This window comes from Micromys minutus (genome assembly GCF_963924665.1).
Source record: "Micromys minutus genome assembly, chromosome: 11".
In the NCBI taxonomy this organism is placed as follows: Eukaryota; Metazoa; Chordata; class Mammalia; order Rodentia; family Muridae; genus Micromys; species Micromys minutus.
Window position 1 is genome coordinate 33,616,778 of NC_137980.1, and position 24,185 is coordinate 33,640,962.

At 41.4% G+C, this 24,185-nt stretch overlaps 1 protein-coding gene across 1 annotated transcript in view; it reads right to left on the reverse strand.

Annotated features, from left to right (window-relative positions):
• Positions 1 to 24,185, reverse strand: part of FRAS1 (Fraser extracellular matrix complex subunit 1) — a gene marked incomplete at its 3' end in the record, with an annotated part of 385,808 nt that overhangs the window by 218,646 nt on the left and 142,977 nt on the right. Inside the window, exons 3-7 of the mRNA XM_080924732.1 lie at positions 20,939 to 21,046; positions 14,977 to 15,069; positions 9,921 to 10,080; positions 8,399 to 8,532; positions 1,127 to 1,210 (exon numbers count right to left, since the gene is read on the reverse strand). Of these exons, the coding sequence (XP_080780858.1) occupies positions 1,127 to 1,210; positions 8,399 to 8,532; positions 9,921 to 10,080; positions 14,977 to 15,069; positions 20,939 to 21,046 (579 nt within the window). The remainder of the gene's footprint in view (positions 1 to 1,126; positions 1,211 to 8,398; positions 8,533 to 9,920; positions 10,081 to 14,976; positions 15,070 to 20,938; positions 21,047 to 24,185) is intronic.

The window sequence follows — 24,185 nt, forward strand, 5'->3', positions numbered from 1 at the left end:
TGTGCCAAATGGGACATACACGGCACAGGCAAAAGTGTTTCACACTACCGAAGAAATGGCTCAGTGACTCAGAGCACTGGATTCTCCTGCGGATGACCTGGGTTTGGGTCCTAGCATTCATACAGGAGATCACAACTACCTGTAACTCCAGGGCCAGGGATCCAATGCTCTTCATGACTTCAAAACCATCAGATATGCACATGATGCATACATACAGACACATGAAGGTTCACATACAAAAACATATAGGCACGCGCGCGCACACACACACACACACACTAAAATAAATTGTAATTTAAATTTTTTCCCAATTAGTTATTTCATTTAGATTTTAAGGCAACCACCTAGAATTAGTGAAACTCTGATTCCAGATTCCCCACTGACTGCAACAATCCCAATTTCTACTTGCCTTTTCTTAGAGTGGTGAGTAAGAATAAAAATAAGCTGTGTTTATTTTGCCTATGTTTACTGCTTCAAAATGATATAACTGTGGGTTATATCATCTATATGATATATAGCTATATATATGAGATATCACTATATCATATATATGACATTGTTATATCTCATATATGATATATCATATATAATACATAGTTATATATGATATATATTATACAAACAAGACACACACACATACACACACACATATATATAATAAATACCTTGAACACCCCTAGGACAGAGCATTTATTCATTCACTAAATTTGCTGACGTCTCATTAACTTTATACTTACTACAGGCTAGGCAAAGTTGTCTGGACTGTTTCAATAGGATCATTCAGTTTGCAGCTTACTCCACTTTCAATTTCTCAACGGTCTGAGCTATCTACTCCGCCATCCCTGTGTTTCTTCCCAGTGTGTGTGCATGGGAACGGTGAGTTTCCCCAAGGTTCGTGAACTAGGTTCTGCTTGCCAGCACATTCTTTCATATTCATAATCCCTTTCAGCTTAATTTTCTTTCATAAAGGCCTTTCATGTACCGAAGAAAGAAAGCCATTTGCGTACTGAGTTACTAATCCTGGCAATGGTCGCACATGAGGGTTGGGAGGTTCTGTGATGGGGAGGCATGGGATAGAAGTGTGAAGAACTCTGTCAGGACACCATGTGCAGCATGCAGCAGTTACCTCGTACACTTGGCCAGCTGTCGAGCAGGATCGCGCAGAGCACTGAGAGCAGCATTTTCCAGGGACCCGGACGACAATTTCATCCTTGACACCCAAAGAGGCACAATTCATCAAAAGAAAGTATTAATCCATGTCAGTAGGAAAATCTAACTGGCAGCCATCTCAGCCACATGCTGCAAGCATGTAGAACAGCAAATCCTGATGCTGAGCTTTCATTTAATATAAACCAGGGTTCTGGTAAGTGGCAGTCTCCCAAAGGTTGGTGTGAACCTTAGAAAGTATGTGTGCATCAGAGATCCTACACCTGGAGAACCATCCTCAACTGCCTTTTTTCTTCATCTTCATCTCTACCACTATAGCCAGTACCTCAGAAAAGTCAGGCACTCAATTACTGTTGCTATAGTAACAGTATCCTCCTACATGACAGAGAGTCAGCTTCCCATTCATCCCACAGCCTTCTTCAACATCTGGAGGGAGAATCATTTAGAAGGGAGAGAAGGATGAGAACAAATTAAGTTGCCTTAACTAAGAAGTAGTAGTTACTACATAGAACCTATCAAAACCGTCACCTCACTTTCTCTTGTGAGAAGAAGAAACAGATTTTATTCTCACGGTTACACTGATCTTTTCTTCTGGAAGAATAAGAAAGCCAGCATACCTGGGATGGGAGGGACAGGGGTCCTATGATGTCAGCAGTTCATAGGAAGTACCAGTAACACACCTCCACAATCATTTAGCACAGTTATGCATTGCCACTCAAATTCTGCACTCCTGTCTGATAGGCTTGCTGCGGATGCCTAAACCACTGGAACCAAAGCAGCCGCTGGTTTTGTTTGTTCATTGTTTTGTCTCACTATGTGAAGATATCTTCTTATTTTTACATTAAGTATTATGGTCACTGATGTTCAGCAGAATATATGAAAACTGGATTGGCACTGAGGAAACTGAGCAATACTTGACTTCAAAAATCCTCAAAGAAATTTTAGTTGACAAAGTAAAGTAGACATATATATCATCCCACTATCCAGTAACTTTACTATAGTTAACAAATAAATGAACTAAACCATGCTCATTCTTGTCCTGAGTAGGCAGACTCAGTGTTAAATTAAGCCTTTTGTAAAGACTTATTATTGTGTATGTCTGTCTGTTCTCTCTCTCTCTCTCTCTCTCTCTCTCTCTCTCTCTCTCTCTCTCTCTCTCTCTGTGTGTGTGTGTGTGTGTGTGTGTGTGTGTGCATGTATAAGTATGTGCACATGTATGTGGTGAATCACTACAGAGGCTGGAATTAGACCTTACATCCCCTGGAGCTACATGGGTACTGAGAGGCAAACTCAGGTCCTCTGCAAGAACAAAGAGTGTTCTTAACCATAGTACCATCTCCCCAGCCCCATCAGTCTATCTTAACCAACATGGGATAAATATAACCACTTCAAAGACTAACACTATACTTTCAAATGCATGATCTAACTTGCACTAACAGTATGGTATGGACTTTGAACCATGTTCACCTTACCATCTATTTTTAAAATAAAGTTTTATTGGATTATGGCCACACACCCACATATTTGTATATTATATACCTGTATATCATATACCTGTATATCATATACTTGTATATTATATACCTATATACTATATACCTGTATATCATATACCTATATATCATATACCTGTATATCATATACCTATATATTATATACCTGTATATCATATATCTGTATATCATATACCTGTATATCATATACCTGTACATTATATACCTGTATATTATCTATTTTCTTTATGCTATGATGGCAGAGCTCAATAGCCATTTTAACTGCACAGCACACAAAGCTGAAACTACTCAATCCCTTCTCAGAAAGATGTCTTCCCTGGATCTAATATAATACCTTCCATACTTGTAAAAATTCAGTACTAGAAAATATGGTGAATGAAACGTTAACATTTTGGGAGGTAGAGTTACCAGAAGACTATATTGGATTCTGGTTGCCCTTAAATAAGTGATTATTTAAATTATTAAATTTAAATAATAAGTGATTATTAAATAAGTGACTCTTGTGATTATGAAGTTTACAGTGCATCGTGTTTGAGAGCTCTTGACATAATACCTATCTACCATAGCTCATTGGAGAATATCAGAGCAATGACAAATCAAGTAAAACCAGCAGCCATTTTCCCACTGCCAGGAACTGTTTCTGACTATAAAACACTGTGTGGCCTTTTCTTTCTGTGTAAGTAGAAGCACAGATAAGAGTTGCCATCTCCTCCCAACCCCCCAGCCTTGCTGGATCCAACCTTGGTCCTCATAAACTGAGGCGGGCAGGGCGGAGCCCCAGATTCTCAGTCTTTCATCTTTCCTTCTACACCTAATCAGAGTCCATAATATCAACAACACAACGTAATCGGAAGGGTTGTTAAGGGGATCATGGAACGTGACTAAGGAGCTGGGTGGCTAAATGTTAAAGCCACAGTCAGGGAAGTGGAAAAGGCCCTTGGGACAACAGGGAGAACCGGAGGCCATGACTTCCTTTCTTGTGCTGAGAATGTTATGGAGCAGGCAGCGGAAATGGGAAAGATCTTATCTCAGTGCAACACAATCACCCTGGTGAAAGCAGATCAGAGCCCTGAGCACCTGGCCACACACCCTTGGGGGCAGAGTGGAGGACAGGCCACTAGCGTGGCAGCGTTCAGTCAGTAAATGAGAAAATTTTCTCTTGATCAAGGACGGGAAAAGGATGTGGGAAGCAAACGCTAAAGAACAGATCGTGAAAGGGAAATAGCTCCGACTCACTCTGAAGCCAAAGTTGTTTACTGAGAGCTGAGCCCTCTGTAAGACAACAAAGGAGAACCATGGAAATGTATTAAGTTTTAAATGACTCAGCAGCATTCATAAAGAGAAAGATCCAAAGAAACAAACTCCAGTGACTTCCCTTCCCTCTATTTCTTTTCTTCTATTTACTTTTTCTTACGCTATGACCCTGGGCTTCCTGTATACTGAGAAAGATCCCCATGACTGAACTATGCCTTGTACAGTAGGTCTGATGAAGAGGGTAGCGAAGACAGTGTAAGGAGGTAGACAGTGTGGTCTAATGGTTATAAACAAGAGAGCAAACAAGGTGTTTGTCTCTTTCTTCTCTCATTTCTGCATCTTCAGTCCTGGAAATGGTAAACATTGACTTAAGGAGTTCTCCCCAAAGCTGAAAGAAGAGACCAAGTAATAAGTGAGAGAAAAACTGAGCAACCTAAAAATCACAGATATTTCTAGAGAAAGAAAAATTGGAATAAAGGTGATTCACTAACAGCAAACGAGAAGAAAAACCCAGAATAATGGAATACAGTGGGAAAGGGCTCTGTATTAAAAGTGAAAGAGAAGATATGTGTAAGGCTTCATTCAGATTGACTACAGTCAGCCATCTTGTTTATTTCCACCATCCTGCCTACCAGATGAACCTGACACACACCCCAAGCCCCATTAGAGAACATCATCCAATTCGTCAAGCATGTGTGCTGACCACTGCTATCTAAATATAATGCTAGATTTCAAAAAAGGCTGCACACATTCTGATATGGCCCACAATCATTTAGGTTCACAAGCAAATGACTCCGTCCTGTCTCACAAGGTAGGAATACATCTGTCTTGCTGAAATCCAAGATACATTCTGTCTCTGAGTCCTCATTGAACTCCACTTTGTGTAATCATGAATCTGTCTCTCTATTTTCCATTGCCCAGAGCCTTGTATCTTTGGCAGACAGTTCTCATACATGCAGAATGTGTTTTTAAAAACAGTATTTTACCTAGAAATGTCCTAGAAGATGTTTGCATTATAAGGGTTTTAAAACATTCTACGAGACTATATCATAGCAACACTAGCTGTAAGTTATAGAATAGAAATGAGGCACCTTACAAGAGAATTAAAACAACATACAGAATTAAAACAACATACATCACCTTGGTCCTCGGGTCGGGGTGGAGGGTATTGAAGATATGCTTCCCCTAAGTCCCCTTTTCAAACCAAGTCCCAAACATGAGAGACCAGAAGGTAGTTATGGACACATTTAGAAAAAGTGAAGCAGAGGAAAAGGATTTTACACCTTTCAACAAGGGTCAAGGCAAGAGAAAACACAGACCTTACACAACTCTGTGACACTGTAACCCAAAATTCAGTTCTAGACTCCAAATTGTCTCTTCCACAGTAAACAAGAAAATAATTTTCAAGTATGTGCAAACTCAGAGAACATACACCCAAATATGAAGTTTAAATGCCTTAGCTTAATCAATAGTGTGAGAAGTTGGTGGGATTCAAGGCTCAGAGATAAGAACTTTGCTTAGGATAGTTGAGGCCCTAGCTTAGCTATATCCCTTGCAGCACATTAACTGATTAAATATCATCAGGAATACATCTCATCAAACTGCAAAGATCTTTACTGAATGAGGATACAGGTTGTGTATTTTCAACAGGTACAGTTGAAAGTGTATTTGCAAAAGAGTTGAGCACAAGCCATCTAGTTTGAAGTCATGATTTCATCAAAGAAATAACTACTCATCATTTGAACACAAAGAATCAAACTCCTTGGTTCACTATGGGTAATCACTACCTTTTAGAAGGTGGTCATAAGCACCAAACAAGCATGGGCCTCTGTTTGTCTATCAGGACTGGAATAAATTTACATAGAAAGAAATGAGCATCAGGGATTATTTTTATTCTACTTCCTGCCCTTTCCAAGCTTCCCTTAATTAGTGAAATAACCCCTCTTATAATTAAAACAAAGGAAAACAAACAAACAAATAAACCTCCTAAGCCATAGAACTACTTAAGATGTTCTAGAGCTCAGCTTTGAAAACTAGGTTTCCGGTGACAAAGTTGCAATCCTTTTTCTTACATTCAGGGAACAGATGCACAGAAGACACACATGATCACACCTGCTTATGTTAGCAGCTACTACTCTGATTGCTATGCCAATTCTGCATCAGGATTGATGCTTTGAGGCATCAATACAGAACAGCTTGAGGTGAGAAGTGCTGGCCATCACACCTAGGACAAGTCACTTAACCCCACCACGTCTCTGTTTTTTTGCATACAAAATAAAGAAGGTAAAGAACTGGAACATATTAAACACCTGAAAAGTGTTGTTGGTGGTGTAGTGGTAGTTTTAGTGTTGTTCCTGTTGATGTTGGTGTTGTTGTTGTTGTTGTTGTTGGTGGTGGTGGTGGTATTAGTGGTGGTGTTGGGGTTGTTGTTGTTGGTGGTGGTGGTATTAATGGTGGAATTGGGGTTGTTGTTTTTGGTGGTGGTAGTATTAGTAGTGGTGTTGGGGTTGTTGATGGTGGTGGTGATGGTGGTATTGTTTGTTGTTGGTGATGGTGGTATTAGTGGTGGTGTTGGGGTTGTTGTTGGTGGTGGTGGTATTAGTAGTGATGTTGAGGTTGTTGTTTGTGGTGGTGGTGGTATTAGTAGGGGTGTTGGAGTTGGTGGTGGTGGTGATGGTGGTATTGTTTGTTGTTGGTGATGGTGTTGGTGGTGGTGTTGATTGTGGTATTTGTGGTGTTGGTGGTGGTATTAGTGGTGGCATTGGTGGTGTTGGTGGTGGTAGTGGTGGTGGTATTGGTGGTGTTGGTAGTGGTATTGGTGGTGGTGGTGGTATTGGCAGCTATGAGGGTTGGAGTTAGGTGTTACATCAACAACAGTAATTTCATGTGGCTCCTCTATATCATTGCAGCAGGTAACATTTCAGAGATTAAGTGATCTGAGATAGATGATAGATAGATAGATAGATAGATAGATAGATAGATAGATAGATAGATGATAGAGAGATAGATAGATAGATAGATAGATAGATAGATAGATAGATAGATAGATAGATGGATGATATGGCAAAGAATGACTTAAGGATACAAAAGCAACTGAGATCATTTATCAATTAGTCCTCAGGTATCGTACTGAATTTCACCATTTTACATTGGTTACTCACAGTGGTGCAAACAATGAGTACTATGAATGAAGCGGAAGGATACACGTGCTCTTTTTAACATAGGAAGTAGTATTTCAATGATTCTGGAGTCTGTCTGAACCTCAAATGTAGGGTGGCTATTTTAGAATTTAAAGCAGAAGACTCTCAAATGGATCTCCATTTCTCCACCCCTTTATTGTAGTGTTAGAAAACTGGGAAGCTACACTATAAAGAGCTATTGTATTGTTAACATGCCCCACCCAACACAAGAGCCCTATCCAGCAGGAGATCAGTGAAGCAAGGTTCCATCCAATTCCACCAAGACATCCCCTGGTGATCTGAAGCTAGGACAAGATGTGGTGAATTGAAAGCTGAGGCAGGAGCACAGAAGTTGGCAGACCGTGGGCAATACAATCCAGTCTTTCAATTAGATACATTTCCCTTGCTTTGACATTTAGCATTTTGTGGCTAATTGCCTTTTTGCCTGCCTTTAAAAATATCGCCCAATTGTCACAATATGTCATGTTATTGATTTTGTTTTATTTGACAAGAAGTACTACTCTCTAGCAACTAAATCTTGTTTGCAGCTTTTCCTTGGATCAAAAATGAAACTATTTTTCCACTGGAGGCAAAACTCCTCTCACGGTTATCTGTCACCTTTCCCAGCACATTCTTGGAGCCTCTGGAAGAGGAGAAAACTATAAAACATTGCTAAAGCAACAGATACTTGCAATGTATTCATCTCCCCAGATGTGTGTGAACTGCCTAACAATTTGGAAATTGGATCAGCATGAGATGAGGAGGATCCCACTATCCTAAATACCCTCTGAGAAAACACTTGGAGAATTTGAATCCTTGTCCTATGAGAATCAAACTCTGAACATCTGGGCAATCATGCTCAAAGACATGTCTGCATCTTTAAAAATAGACTACACCTATACATGAGAGAAAGGTATGAGAACTTATCTCTATACTAAGTTTGGCAGATGTTTAGTCTGCCATTTTGTGGGGAAGACATCTGGGTTTCAAGCTGGAGGCTTCTTTATATGTAGCCCTAAGGCTTAATCTTATTGTGTAACAATTTGCCTAAATGGCGGGTAATTAGACCTATCTGAATCTTCTAAGGAAAGAAGAAGAAGGAAAGAAGAAGACATCTTTGAGGTTGTCTCTGAAAATGTGAGGAAAATAAAACAGCCCTGACTTCAGGGTTCTGGTGTTTTCTGAGGTGGGGGACTAACAATACCTCGGAGGAAAAAAAAAAGAATCCAAATTCTTCAGCAGTCAGCCCCTGTGAAAAGTCTACTCTGAGGGTGTCTTCCTTACCTGGTTACAAAACAGAGGTTGACACTGAGCTGCAAAGCACTGAGTGAGCCCATTTCTGCATACACACTTGGCACAGTGGCTCAGATGCCAATCCTCTCCATCTTGAAACACGTGGCCATCATAGGAACAGGGTTCTAAAAGGACAAAGGCGTGGGGTTAGGGAAGTTATGCCTGTGAGGGTCTCATAGCTAACTGCATGTGCAGACCAGGCTAAGGGGCACAGCACGGGTGACAAGGAATAGTGAGACCCTCAGATTTCAAGCTCTGCAGGTGGGGTATGCAGTGTCAGTTCATGCGCCGATCCCATCTCCTGCTGGCTTCCCAAGGTCTCAGCTGCCTGCACCCAGGTTCCTTTCACATCATCAGGAAACTTGGTTCTGGGAGGGTGGGTTTGTTCATGTATTCTACTTGCCTTGTCCGTAGTGAAAGTTCAGGGAGCCCGGGAGTGTCCCTTTCACCCTTTGAGTATTCTCACTCATGGAAGCATATAGAAAATACAGAATTCTTCACACACAGAGAGACCATAGAAGATGCAAAAGAAGGACTCTCTTTACTTTTTGAACTAGAAATGTCTTTTCACTAGTTAGGGAGCTGCTCCTAAATGATGCACTAATCTCTTGAGGTTAAGGCCTTTGAGATATATATATGTTTTTCACACAGAGGACCAATTAAAAAATGCCTAAAATCTAAGAGCAAACCCCAGAAACTGAGGCATCATGGACCTCATGCTATCTCCACTCAGCTGCTTGTGAATTTTCACATTGAGGGTTATTTTGCTCAAAGCGGTTGACCATAGTCATATCAGCTGGCTGGTGAGTTCTTAAATGCATAAGACAAATATAGCGTAGGGGTCCCAGTGGACACTGAATACAAGAAGTATTCTAATCATTACATGTCAGCAGAGAGCATGAGGGAGTGCTGATAATTCCTACTTCTAATAAAGTCCATATTATTAGCCATCAACTCGCAACAGGGCATGTGTCTCTAAAATATAATGAGAGAAATGTATTTGGTGCAAAGGACAAGTCTCAAATTATGCTTGTTGCTTGCAGAGAGAAAGCCAGCCAGGTACCTTAGCTTATAGCAGATGTAATCTGTTCAGTGAGATTTCAGAAAGACACCCATCCCATCCTCTGCCTCTGCTGTACTTATCTTAGGGAAAGACATTACATCATCTCAAAAACCAGCAGACTGATTGTCAGTAACAATACTACATAGGGAACAGGTCTGGTCCTTCCATCTATCAAGGGACAAAGGTCTTGGCCTCACAAAGTTTTATCAAAGGACTGTTTTCTTGCTGAAGTATAGAGGGATTCCGCTGGCCAAGGCAAAACATACAAATGAGAGACAGCAGAATCCCCCATTTGCAATGCAACCTAATGGTCTGTGCAGGCCAAACCTTGGTTCAAATAGGAAGGGATTCCAGAATCCTTGATCCATACTGAACAAGGAAGACGGGAGTGGAGCTGCCATCTGTAACCTCAAAGGAAGAGGAGGTTTCTCCCTGTCAGCTCATACTCACCCCCAGTGCCCACACAGATAGGGCAGCACTGTCCTTCAGCAAGGAACTCCAGCTCCTGTGGTCCACACGATAATGGGGTGCACTGTTGCTGTGAGCATCTCACCTCTCCGTGGGTACAAGAACACACAGTACATGGAGCTGGGGCCCACTCTGAGCCATGCTGTAAGTCAAACAGATAAAAAAGGAGGTTAGCTCTAGATCCGGGCTTCTGACAGTCCAGCAAAGACAGACCTTCTCTTGCACAGGATGAGAGCTTGGAAAAGATGGAAAAGGAATGAATGGGCAAGGTTGCCGTGCTTTGTTTCTGAGATTAAATGAGACTGAGCACACACAGGGTCCCGTGGCTGTAGAAAACGGCCGTATTTCTAAGTGTCTAGACATTTCAGTTCACTAAAACAAGATCTTGCTTTTTGTTTTTGTGGTTTTTTTTTTTTTTTTTAAGTTACCGACTTGTTTCTAAAATATCTGCAATCATACCTAACCTTTCAGACACAGACCACAAAAATTAACGGTAATAACAGCCTGTCAATCACCAAGGTTTCTCATTTGTAAAATGAAAGGCATGGGGTAGTAAAGGTCTTCAGTACCTTCGGGCTCTGTGACCATGTGAAACTATCATCTCATTTAGGAGACACGGAATTAAGCACTGGCTTCTCCCTTCATAAAAACTTGAGAGTTCTAGGAATCCCAAAGATCATTCAGGATGGAGACTCAAGTGCTCCATGTCAAAGCCAGGCAGCTATCTCCTGCAGGTGATCCAAAGTACACAGGGGAGGAGAATGACTTCCTCATCTCCTGAGAGGATGAGCCATGAATACCCCCCCCCTCCATTTTTATCTTCTGCCTCTATCCCGGAACAAGTGTCTCATCCTTCCCCAGAGTGCTCTGACGGTTGATTGGTAATACATGCAAAACACTCAGCCTAAAGATCAAGGGGTCCGGCACATGCCAAATGTTATTTATATCACATAAATAATTTCACAGGGTTCTACATACCCATTTACAAATGCATTACTTTTAATAAACACTGTAGCAGCAAAGAGAGCTATATAAAATCAAGGAATAATGCATGCATCAGGCAACGATCTCACAAGAACCAGCTTTTGCCACGCCATTTTAACCTCATTAATACCCTTTGAAAACAGGAGAATTTTGATACTTGGCAATAGCAAATCCTATAGACAACATCTTAAATATATTCTTCTGTGCAGTCAACTAACAATTTAGCAAGTGTTGACAGAAGTCCAAAGGATAGATACGGTCATAAAGTATCTGCCTGGCTTGCTGACAGAACAAAAAAAAAAAAAAAAACAAAAACAAAAACAAAAAACATTTTTTTCTTCACGTAATTTGTTCCTGATATAAGGCTATAAATTCAGAATACTAAATATCTCAGGAGCGTTCAGTGCATTTTAATAATTACTCCCTCTACTTTGAGTAGAACAAGGCTGAATTTCTTCTCTCACATACATAATTTAGCTTTCTTTTGCACTCATGGAAAGGGATGTAAGGATCCATGTAGTAATCCTACGCATCTCTGTGCAGGAGGATTCAAATGAGCCATTGCCTCCTGATGTTTCCTGTCTTTGGTGAATCTTCATGTGCTTTCTTCTTAAACTCAAGTTACTGTGCTTTGGGATTAAATGAGTGAGGAAGAAAAAAGGAGATTAATGCTGCTTCCCCCTCCTCTTTAAGAGCCAACCACACAGGGACAAAAAAACAATCATTCACACACCTCCTCAGAAAAACACAATTCAGGCATGTTCCCTGGCTGGTTGGCAAGGTTGGCAAGATCCCAAGGAGAATGTACAGAGATCTCATAGGAGAGTTTAGAGACTAAACCCTCTCCCCAAGTTCTGGCTATAACAATCTATGTTACAGTGAACTCCTAAACAACCTGGAGGCAGCCAAGAGGCTCCAGCATTTTCCTACTCAAGGTGGCTTGCAGAGTTGAGAGTTGTATATGATATTGACTCCTACAGACAGAGGCATCCTTTCTTAGTGCTTAGCTTTTCACTACAGGGTACCTACCATATGGCCCTGAACTCAGCCTTCTGTTGACTTCTCTGAGCTTGAACCATGGTCACTGGGGACAGTAGCACTTCAACTTTCCCATCCTGTCACACCCAGGATGCCATCAAGCCCCTACTAAATCTCTCAGCAGGACTAAGCTTCCACAGGAGCAGAGACCTAAAACACCAGGCTAATTTACAGCTTCCAGGGAAGTCATTCTAACCAGCTCTCAGAGATGCAAGCCAGAGCCCTAGAGAGGTTTACTGAGGTGAAAACTGCTTCCTAAATAAGCTAAAAGGAAAGGGAGAGGTGGAGGTGGGGGACTGAGAGCTAGGAAAAACTCTAACAATGTGAATGACAAGGTCAGGCTGAGACAAAAACAGATGTCACCTGCTCAGGAAAATCAGTAATGCTGGATTTAAAAGAGAACTGGAGGTTATGGTGAGCTTTGGGGGTAAGAAAACAAAGATCATAATCACTATAACTTGTGGTGAAATTTGATTTAATCACTACTTTAAAAAGAATCAATCTCCAGGTCTATTTGAAGAAGTAGATCATGAAAAATTTTCCAGCCAAGCCACAGCTCTCAAACGCAACCCTTTTTGAAGTTACATCAAGTACCACAAATATAATGATAGCATTTTCTGAGGGGATACATTTTGAAAGTACAAAAAGGAAACCATGCATGAACATGTTCCTATCCAGTGTAGAGCTTTCAACATTATTGCAGCAGGAGTGAGCTGCAATGGGGGCAGAGGGAAAGGCAAACTTAAAAGGCACAAGAGCTTTGTGGCTTAGAAATGCCCAGCCACCCACAACATATCCCTGGAATAAGCATACTGAGAAGATGGAGAAATTGAGTAACAGCCTGAGTTTTCCACCCATCAATATTTACTGAGTACCTATCTACCTTGGAGAAGGGTCAGTGCCAAGGTCTAGGCTAATTTAACAGGCCAAGGTGACCATGAAAGTATTCAAATGGTTGTTAACGTTCTCAGACAACTTAAAACATAAGATTGTACATGTACTGGCTGGTTTTGTGTCAACTTGACACAAGCTGGAGTTATCACAGAGAAAGAAGCCTCAATGCCTCCATGAGATTCAGCTGTAAGGCATTTTCTCAACTAGTGATCAAGGGGGGAGGGCCCAGCCCATTGTGGGTCGTGCCATCCCTGGGCTGGTAGACCTGGGTTCTATAAGAAAGCAGGCTGAGCAAGCCAGGGGAAGCAAGCCAGTAAGTAACATCCCTCCATAGTCTCTGCATCAGCTCCTGCTTCCTGACCTGCTTGGGTTCCAGTCCTGACTTCCTTTGGTGATGAACAGCAATGTGGACGTGTAAGCTGAATAAACCCTTTTCTCTCCAACTTGCTTCATGGTCATGATGTTTTGTGTAGGGATAGAAACCCTGACTAAGACAGTACATGTATACAAATGTCACATAAATAGATGGTGCCCGTTGAATGACCCATTCAGAATTGCAAAGATAACCCCTGTAAAAGTGCTCTGAAATAATTTTTGCATCTATTAACTGCTATTTTGTACCTATGACTGGTACCAAATGTTTCCCATGTATCTGGCTTTCTCTCTTACAGCCAAGATCCTGATTTTGTTTTGACTGCTAGTATCTCCTACACTTCTAACTTACAGCATGGATTTTAGCCAACTTGCAAAACACACCTGTTCATTCACACGGTTCATGGTGAACTGGTATTCATCTCATCACCAGTCATGCCTGCACTCCTCTCCCCTCACAGGGATCATGTGTGGCAGTTCAAGGTGACCCCCCTAACAGAACACACTGGCTCGGGCAGCATACATTGACAGGTGGGATTGAGACCTTTGCAGGGCAGATCTTGCTTAAGTGTCTTTCAGCAAGACATTGTGCAGAACGGAAAGAGCTCTTTCCTATGGCTCCTAGGAGACAGTGGACTAAGTAAGATGATCTGCTCCATGGGGACATGAGCATTATACTCAGTAAGTGTTAGGTGCATATACTGAATGGCGCCTGAGAGTGGGTTTATCAAATCCTGCTAACCCACGCTCTCTCCTGAATAGGCAGAGATGTTAACTCCAGGAACATTTTGTATCAGGTGGAAGATGAGTATTAACACAGGCCTTTCTTTCTTCACTGTGTGCAACTTTACCTGTGGGACAGGGTAATGTTTTAGCAAGGGTAGAAATAGATGATTTTCATAATTTCTACTATAAATCTCACAAGGCTGCATTTAAATTAGTATTTAGTATCTGCAATTAAGCCTGTAGGATCTAGGAAATACAGTCTAAGGAGTAAAAAGTAAATCTTTGGGATAGATTGTCAGAACTTTGGTTGTTGATGGAGGAAAGTAAAGGATATTAATCTAAGAAAGGGCTGTCCATGCCTGCCGTCATTCCTCGTTGACATAACTGAGTATTGCTCTTCACATCTAGTGAGGAAAAGCCAGGGAAGGCACTGAACTCCCTGCAATTCCTAGAAGGGCCCAAAACAAGATTGCTAAGGTTGATGCCCAGAAACTAAAAATTATATATGTGAAGGGAAACATCCCTGAACTGTGAGTCAAAAGATAAAATTCTCAGCTTGTCATTTGATACCAGTAACATGGCATAGGCAAGCAGTTCAAGCTTCTTGCAACCTGTTTTCAACGCTGACATGGGAGTAGCCGCATCTGCTCTACTCACAAGCTCAGGGCTATTAAAAATTATCAATCAAAAATCTATATGTAAGATACAAAAGGAAGGTAGTGGTTACTCTTATTATTCAACCCACAAGATCTTCAACATCAACATTCTCAGCCTACTCTTTATGCAGTCACAAACTCAACATACAAATATTTATGTAGAGCTTATAGATTAAATAGCATGCTTTTCATCTTGTTAAGAAAAATAAATAAAGGCAAGCACCCACAGAAAGCCAGAGCCTCCTACCATCATGGTCAGATTATGCAAAGAAAAACAAAACAAGTCCCTCCCTCACCCTTTAGCAACCCAGATTTCACACTCAGTGACCCACAAATGCACCTTGAGCCTTAGGACAGAGAACACTTACCTCATGGGTTTTTCCCTCATGGTGACAAGAGCCAGGAGTCCTGGGTGCACACTGTGGGCAGCACTCATTGGGGGGAATCCACAGCACTTCTCCCTTGGGATTTAACAGCAGCTCAGTATGAAATCACAGCAGCAAACACCAGTTCATCAGACCCCCAATCCTCCAGAGGTTCCCTAATCCTGAGTTCCCAGAGGTAACATTGGCCAGGTAAAGTAAATAAACCGACACAGAGGATTCCCTGTCAAGAGGCGCTTTTTGGAAAGTCCTTTCTTTGAAAAGAAAGAAAAAAAAATCTTCTGTGTCTTTTTGCATGTAAAGGTAATGGAGTGGTGAATTGTTTCCACAAGAAATGCTTCTCACAAGGAAAGCAGATGGAATGAAAAGGGGGCATATTTTCTAACTGTGTTGTTTGCCTGTCTTGGAAAAAGACAGGAGATTCAGCTTCTGAACAATATCTTTAGCTCTCCTACAAGACCTAATACTGGAAGGGGAGGTCCTGGGGATTTTAGTTCACTTCTGGAAGCAAAAGAGGAGCAGAGATAGAAAGTCAGGAAGGAGCACCATTATGGGAACACAGCCTAATCAGTAAGAAAAACTGAGCAGGATTCCTAACTGTCAGTGAAGAGCTCTTCTTGAGATGTCTATAATGGCAGCTTGTAATATTAACAAAAAAAGATAATACAGGATCAATCTTTCCTGTAAACTAATAATGTATCTGGCACCGTGAAGAATCTGCTTCCTAGTTATTACAGAATAGGGACTGAGGATGTAGCTCTGTGGTAGAGCACACTTGGTAAATATGGGCTGAGGTGTAACCAAGGAAAACAAAGGAACTAATGATCTTTCCCATGGTCAGATCACAGTGGTTAGACATCTGCCTTCACAGGGTGGAGGTCTACAAAGCAGATCTACTCAGAAGAATCAGAACAAGTTTAGTGTGTTAATGCTACCTTTCTATATTTGATTATGTCCATTTTAAACACACACACACACACACACACACACACACACACACACAGAGGGAGAGAGAGACAAAGACAGAAAGACACAGAGACAGAGTTTTCTCAGTTCATCTAACTACATCTGAAAAAGTAAATGAGAAACAGTGAATATTTTACAACTGTAAATCTACTACAGAAACCCATCCACAAGAGCAATCATAAAATTATCCTTATTTGACAGATAGAGAACAAAGTTTATATATGAGATTTTATGAAACCAAGCCTGCTATGCCATATTAATAACTTTTTGGGAGAATGTCCTCTGAACCCGAAAGGGAAACTACACTTTAATCTCTGCCAAGAGAGCAATGGAAACTGCATTAGCATAATTCCCACTAAGCATTTCATACAGATAGGAAATGAGATAATCCAATTGTTGCTTAACGAGAAATCAGGGAACAAGAAAGAAAGACAGGTGGAACGGAAAATTCCAAGGGATATTTCATGCCCCCTGATTAGTTTTCTGCATTCTCTAGAACACACTAATCTTCAGATTCAGCCTTCAAAACAACATTTTAAAATATAATATTCTTTATTTGTGAGTGGCAGTGGGGGGGAGGGAGGATGCTCCTGGTTTGGTTTAATCCACTGAATGTCTGTCTAGGGGAACCATATACACATGAGCTAAAGAAGAAGCCAAGACTTCTGCATGCATGCAACTGGAAAAGAAGACACAGCGGATTCCTGCCACCTCTTGCCATGACTTAGAATGGCTGTAGCAATACAGCACACTGGCCGACTTGTCCCTCTAAACTTTCCACTGTAGCATTGGATACTTGGCTACATGAACATGAAGACTACAGAGGAGCCAGCAAGATAATTTGTTTGGGTTCTGGACAAATCAACTAATGAGAGAAATTTAATAATTGCACCTAACAGCTACTAAATGCTTACAATAGTCTCTCGCTCCCATGGGCAATGTCCTGGGAGACACCCCACTGCTGAGAGCGCTGAACTGCAGACATCCTAAGTCTTGTATGCATTGTGCTCTTTTCTATACATATATATCTATGGTAAAATTTAACTTGTAAACTAAAATCAACATGATTAACAGTAGCAGTTAATAATACAATTCTCAGAACATGTATAATAATAGGCTATAATAAAAGTTATGTAAATGTGGAGTGTATTATAGATCTTGACAATCTCAACACCCATTTCTTTCCATTTTAAGCTGACAACGACAACTATGCCAACTCCCTTAGGGGGAGCACTTGAGGCTTTCTCTTTGGTATATGTGAACCAACACAATAATTCAGACATTCTATCTCTCCCCTGGGTTGCTCTCATTGCCTCTGGACTGACATCCTCCTTTGCAATATTATGTATTAACTCTGGAAAACAAGAAGGATCCTTCTAAGAGGAAACCTGAAAACGTCATTAGACTGCAATTAGAAATCAAACTCTAAGCTACCTAGTACAGCTTCAAAGTTCTCTAGAATGTTGAACTCAACCTTATTTTTCATCCATTCTTCCACCCATCATCCAAAAAGTATTTATTGAGTACCTACTGTATATGAGGTATGATTGCTGATATTAAGGAGAGGCAATGCACAAGAGTTAGTACCCAAGAAACTAGTAAAATATGTAGTATGTCAGATAGTAATTAGTGACAAGGAAATAAGAGGAAGTGAGGAAGTTGAAATGTGTGGTGGAGAGTTAAAAGTTCTTAATAGACCAGCATTCCTGCAAGAATCAAAGAAAGTGAAGAACTAAGGAATGACTTCATACATAGATATGCATTATATATACTCACACATATACACATACACATGATATCCATGTATTGTATATGCTTCTGCTGTGAGAAGTTTGCGCTTTTCTGTTGCCACTGAAAGTATTCTTTCTCAAATGTGTATGCATGTGTTGGGGGTATGCACATGTACAAACATAAACGTGTGTGTTTGGGGGGCATTATTCAGGCAGCATCAATGAGGTTCCATTTCTAAATCAGACTGAGCAAACAAAAGGCTAAGAGAAGATCAGTTAGAGGTCTACAACAGCGATAGGAACTACATTCTGAGTAGTTATTCTAATTGGGAAGGGAAGCCATTGGAGGGGTTTCAAGAGGACAGCAGCATGAGCTGGCTTCAATCTTCATAGGGTCATCCTGACTATGGCACCACTGTTACAGTAAAAAGGGCAGGTTCAGAAAGAGCCAAACGAATTAAGGTAGTGCCATGGAAATCCAGGGGAATGATCTGTGTGAGAGCAGAGAGAGGGGAGCAGAGAAAACACACCGCGACGCAACCTAAGAAGGAAGAGCTGGGAACTTTGAAAGTGTGCTGGGTGTGGGTTGTATAGAAAGTGGGGCGTACTGAGTGATCTAAGTTATCTGGCCAGAAGAATTGGGAGTACAAGTTTTACTGAGTTGACAAAAAGTAGGAAAAATAGGTCCTGAGTTTGGTGCAGAATAACTGTCTGTGAAGGGCCAGAGAGTCCATATAAAGGGCATTTGGAGGCCACATACTGTGTACATCAGAGCTCCTTAACTTCCATGAAGGTTGTAAAGCAGCTAAAGACAGCACAGAAATAGGTGAGGCTGCCTGTATCACAATAAAGCTTTATCTATGGATGCAGAACACAAGTTTCATACAATTTTTACAAAATCATGATCTTGATAATTCTGTCCATTTAAGAGATATAAAACCATTTCTTTTGTTTTGTGTATATCTATATATACATTGTGTTGGGGCGGGACTTGTTATACATACATCAATTATACTTCTACCATGAGACATTTGTAGTCCACTGTTCTTTGGTTGGATGGTTGTTTAGATGGTTTACTTTTTGTTTTCCTGTGCGTGTGTTGCATTATTTTGAAAATGCCAAGGGAGCTCAAAATATGAAGCTGAGTAATCAAGCAAGAGACTAAGAAAATATTAAGAGGGGTTGAATTTGGTCTCGAAATTGGGGTCCCCTTGCCTTGGCCTCTCAAGGGCTAAGTTACCCAACAAGCCCCTGGGATCTGCCTGTCTCTGCCTCCCTAGCACGGCAGTTACAGGCACATACCACTATGCCCAGTTGTGTGGTTTGTTGTTTATTTAACATGGATTCTAAGGATGGAATTTAGGACCTCAAGCTTGTGAGGCAAGAACTTATAAGTACTTTATTGACTGAATTATCTCTCCAGCCCAAATATTCTTACTTAATACAAAGAAGCAAACACTTAGTTCACTGACCCTGGTATAAAAGAAGTTTAGATTTGCATTCTTTTGATTGAATAAAGATATGAGACATTTTTAATGCATTCATTGGCCATTTTTAGTTCCTTTAAAGTGTCTATTTAGTTCATTTTCCATTTATTGATTGTCCTTTTGCCATTACATTTTTCTACTTGTTTACTTGGTCTGGTTACCATTCCCAAGGAAGAGGAATAGCTGGCAACAAGTTTCTCTGTTTTTACCTGAGATAACATAATGAACCCCATTACTCTGGACTGTTAACATTTGACAGTAAAAATTTTTAAAAAAACATGCTTAATTTTCAACAATACTTTACTCTCTAACATTTAGCTCAGGGTCTCTTCTGTAATAATATAAACATCTTGTCAAGAAGGAGAAGGGATGGCTTCATGGCTTTATAAATGGTGACTTTGGAGAAACATTTGTTCCATAGATAGAAGGATCCACAGCATAAAATAAAATGTTAGCAAACTTAAACGTCTATACACACCCTGCTTCTCAGAAACATACCATGCAGAAATTGAGTTATTTATGCTGGTAGGTTTTGTCAACTTGACACAAGCATAGACATACCTAGGAAGGGGGACTCTAAATCGAGAAAATGCCCCCTTAAGACTGGCCTGGAGGCAAGGCTGTGGGGTATTAGCTTCATTGATGGTTGTTATGGGAGGGTCCGGTCTACTGTGGATGGTGTCACTACCCCTGGACACAAGTGGTCCTGGTGCATAAGAAAGCAAGGTCACCAAGCCATGAAGAACAAACCAGTAAGCAGCTTTTCTCCCTGGCCTCTGACTCAGGTCCTGCCTCCAGGTTCCTGCCCTGGCTTCTCTCAATTGACTGACTGCATTATTGACCTATGTAAGCCAAACATCCCTTTCCTCTGTTGGCCACTGTGCTTTCTCTCAGCAGTAGAAACCCTAACTCTATATAAAATACATTTTCATTCTAGTATTAGGAAGAAAAAGATAACTTTAGTAACACTAGAGGCAGAAAGATTCAAAATTAATTGAGGGGGGTTAAAACTAGATAAAAAAACTATGCTTGTGAAACTGACAGAATGCTTTCTAAAGAAAATAAATGATCTTCAGAGAGTTTTTGGATTTTTTTTTAACATTTAAAAGGTAAGAGTTTTAGAAACAGCTGGACTTTTTTAGAAAAGCCAGCATCTAGAAAAACAATTTTCCAGCAAAATAGATAAAAACTGAGGAAAAACTGAGGACTTTCACAGAAAGTGAAGAGGAAATGGGAGTTGTTCTTCCCTTTTTAGATAAGAGAGATGCTGGAGTCTGGGGCAGGGGTGGGGTGGGGCTCTCCTGTTTCCTATGGGTCCAGCAGCATAGAGATGCAGCCAGTAGAGCTAAGCTGGTTTTCTAGTCCTTTTTCAAGAAGCCATTCCTGACTTTAAGGCAGTCACTGGCATGAGATGCCAGGACTGTTGTCAACAACTCTGGCACCTGTCAGAATGCTAAAATATCTGAGCTGTGGTTTATTAATTGTATAGTCATGGCTAATTGCTTAAAGTCCCCAGGCTTTACTTTTCTCACTGTAAAGTGGAAAATGACACTAATCTCCCATCATTCTAAATGAAGTGACATTTGTAAAACCTTTAGCTAAGTGCTTTGCCAAAAATAAATGGTCAGTGGGTAAAAATTTTCTAACACACAGAACACTTCCTTCATCTTCCAATTAGAGATTGGAATAAATGTGAAAATATAACCTGCAAGGTTTAAAAATTTGATCATTGGATAAGTTCTAGATATAATTAAGAAACCATACCTTCTCAAAGGCACACCGAGGGTTTTTGCAAATCACAGGTTTGCAGATCACAATATCACCATGGCAACGACAGTTCTGGCATGAATCAGGCTTCCAAACTGTAGCATCCTGCAAGGAATTAAAAAAAAAAAAAAAGATCAGTCAAGGCCTGTAACTCATCAATAGCCCCGTGTCCCGAGCAATTGAAAAGGCAAAAGAAAGTCACAGGTACACCACACACAGGACATGCTGGGCACTGATTAAACCTTGAGTGGCAATAAAAGCGAGTAATCCATTTCACAACAGTCAGCCCACGTAGCCAAAGACAAGGGCATTCAGCAGAGAGCTGTCGATACCCAGAATAAAAACTATTGATTGTCCTGAAACCTCAGGGGGACACACGGGGGCTCCCAGACTTGAAGTTTCTTTATGCTGCTAACGAGCAGAAACCATCCGAGCAGGGCGAAAAGAAGACTAACCCTAGCCACCATCTGAAACCCAGGATTTACCACTAGATGCTAAAAGCATGGCCGACTTTACTTGCTAGCATTTGGCTTTTAGGTATTCCAACATTTAGCAGTGGTAAGAAGGATGTGAAGAAGCAGTTCAGTGTTTGAAGATAGACCCATCAACCTGCGCATTGGGTGGCTACACTGCTTATGGTGCAGGGGAACACTGGGCATGAGTATGTAAGCCTGCGTGTGATGGCATCCACAGGCATCTCACCACCCCTTTTACCGTGAACACAGGAGAATTAAAAAGATAGAAACTGACCATGTAGTGTTATTATTCAGTGGTTTGGTAAGGGAAAGATAATGGCCTGGATAGCAGTGAATCTGGGCTCAGTTAAATGTCTCAGAAATGCCTTATAATTCTTCGTCTCCCATCATACTACATCTTTATCTCAGCAGGATTCATGGTAAAGTCCCTTTGGGACCACCTTTCTCAGAGATCCGACAGAAATCTATTTCTGGTATTGAGAGGTGGCTCTGCTGGCTTTGCATGGAAGCAGTGAGGACGAGCAACACAGCCCTCACCATCCATCCACCTTCCTAGTAACACAGCCCTCACCATCCATCCACCTTCCTAGTAACACAGCCCTCACCATCCATCCACCTTCCTAGCAACACAGCCCTCACCATCCATCCACCTTCCTAGTAACACAGCCCTCACCATCCATCCACCTTCCTAGCAACACAGCCCTCACCATCCATCTACCTTCCTAGCAACACAGCCCTCACCATCCATCCACCTTCCTGCTCCACCTCAACAATAGCCACACTTACTCCTCGGCTGAGTTTGAAACGCTAAGCTACTTTATGAGCTTCTCTGTGGCATCCCCTCAGCGCCAACAGAGTAGAAAGCGGACCATACATGGCCTTGCCCTATTTCCAAGGACAGCCTGACTCTCACAGTCCCAGGTCAAGCCACAGGTTTCTCTGTTGTCTCCCATATCCCAAACCCCTCCTAGAGTCCCCACTCAGCCTTGACTTCTCCAAAGCAAGTTCATAAAGCCTCAAATTGCTTCCATCTCAGGTGTGGATCAGTTTTGACTTTCACAACACCAGGACACAGCTGCTCAACCATTCTTCGACCCCATTATGTCTGTAGACACTCTCAAAGTTTATAGCTCTTGGTAGCCATGCCAGACCAGATTATAAGCCCCTTAAAGCACTAATTCTCCTTAGCCTGCCATAGAGATGCTTAAAGGAGTAGATATTACTTCATGGGTTGTTCCTTTCTAAACTTTCTCAGCCATATTATTCTTCTCCTTCCAATAGAAGCACTATTCAACATGTTAAGAGAAGTTTCTAAACTCTTTTTTATATATAATTTTTATTAGATGTATTATTTATTTACATTTCAAATGTTATCCTCCTTCTGGATTTCCCTCTGGAAACCCTCTATTGCCCTTCCCCTCCCCCACCCTATGAGGGTGCTTCTCTACCCACCCACTCCTGACTCCCCGCCCTGGCATTCCTCTACTCTGGGACATCGAGCCTTCACAGAACCAAGGGCCTCTCCTCCCATTGATGCCTGACAAGGCCATCCTCTGCTACATTTGAAGCTGGAGCCATGGGTCCCTCCATGTGTACTCTTTGGTTGGTGGATTAATCCCTGGGAGCTCTGGGGAGGTTGGTTGGTTGATGTTGTTCTTCTTATGGGGTTGAAAGCCCCTTCAGCTCCTTTAGTCCTTTCTCTAACTCCTCCATTGGGAACCCCATGCTCAGTTCAATGGTTGGCTATGAGCATCTGCCTCTGTATTTGTCAGACTCTGGCAGAGCCTCTCAGGAGACAGCTATATCAAGCTCCTGTCAGCAAGTAGTTCTTGGTATCTGATTTGGTGTCTGTATATGGAATGGATCCCCAGGTGGGGCAGTCTCTGGATGGCTTTTCATTCAGTCTCTACACCACACTTTGACTCCATATTTCCTTAAGACAGGAGCAATTCTGGGTTAAAACTTTGGATATGAGTGGGTGGCCCCATCCCCCAAGTAGAGGCCTTGCCTACCCTCTGGATATGGTCTCTACAGGTTCTCCCTCCCCTTTGTTGGGTATTTCAGCTAATCTCAACCCCATTGGGTCCTGGGAGCCTCTTGCTTTCCCAGCATCTGGGACTTGCTGGTGGCTACCCCCAGTTCCCCACCCCCTATTGCTACACATTACGTTCAAATCCCTGACCCTCTGTACATCATCCCAGTCTCCTCCCATACCAGATCCTGCCCCTCTTCTCCCCCTCCCAAGTGCCTCCCACCCTCTACTTCCCATGAATATTTTGTTTCCCCTTCTCAGAAGGACTGAAGCATCCACACTTTGGTCTTCTTTCTTCTTGAGTTTCATGTGGTCTGTGAATTGTATCTTGAGTAGTCCGAGCTTTTGGACTAATGTTCACTTATCAGTGAGTGCATACCATGTGTGCTCTTTAGTTACTAGATTAACTCACTTGGGATGATATTTTCTAGATCCATATATTTGCTGAAGAATTTCATGAAAGATTCAGCTTTGAGATGAACTGACACATTGGTGAATGAAAAGGTTGGTGTCTTGACATGGCTAAGTTACAGTCCCCTCGTAATTAATCAAAGATTAATTTGTGCTACTATGAAGGTGCAGATTGTCACAAATTTATGTTTTTGTTAGAGATCTCTGTTGGAGTTTTAAATTTCAATCTTTTTCTGAGAAATGTGCAGTAAGATGATTTTTGGAGATGGTGGAAGTGGCCGAAAGCCAGAGCTCCCAGTCAACCACATCATCACAAGTTTCAACA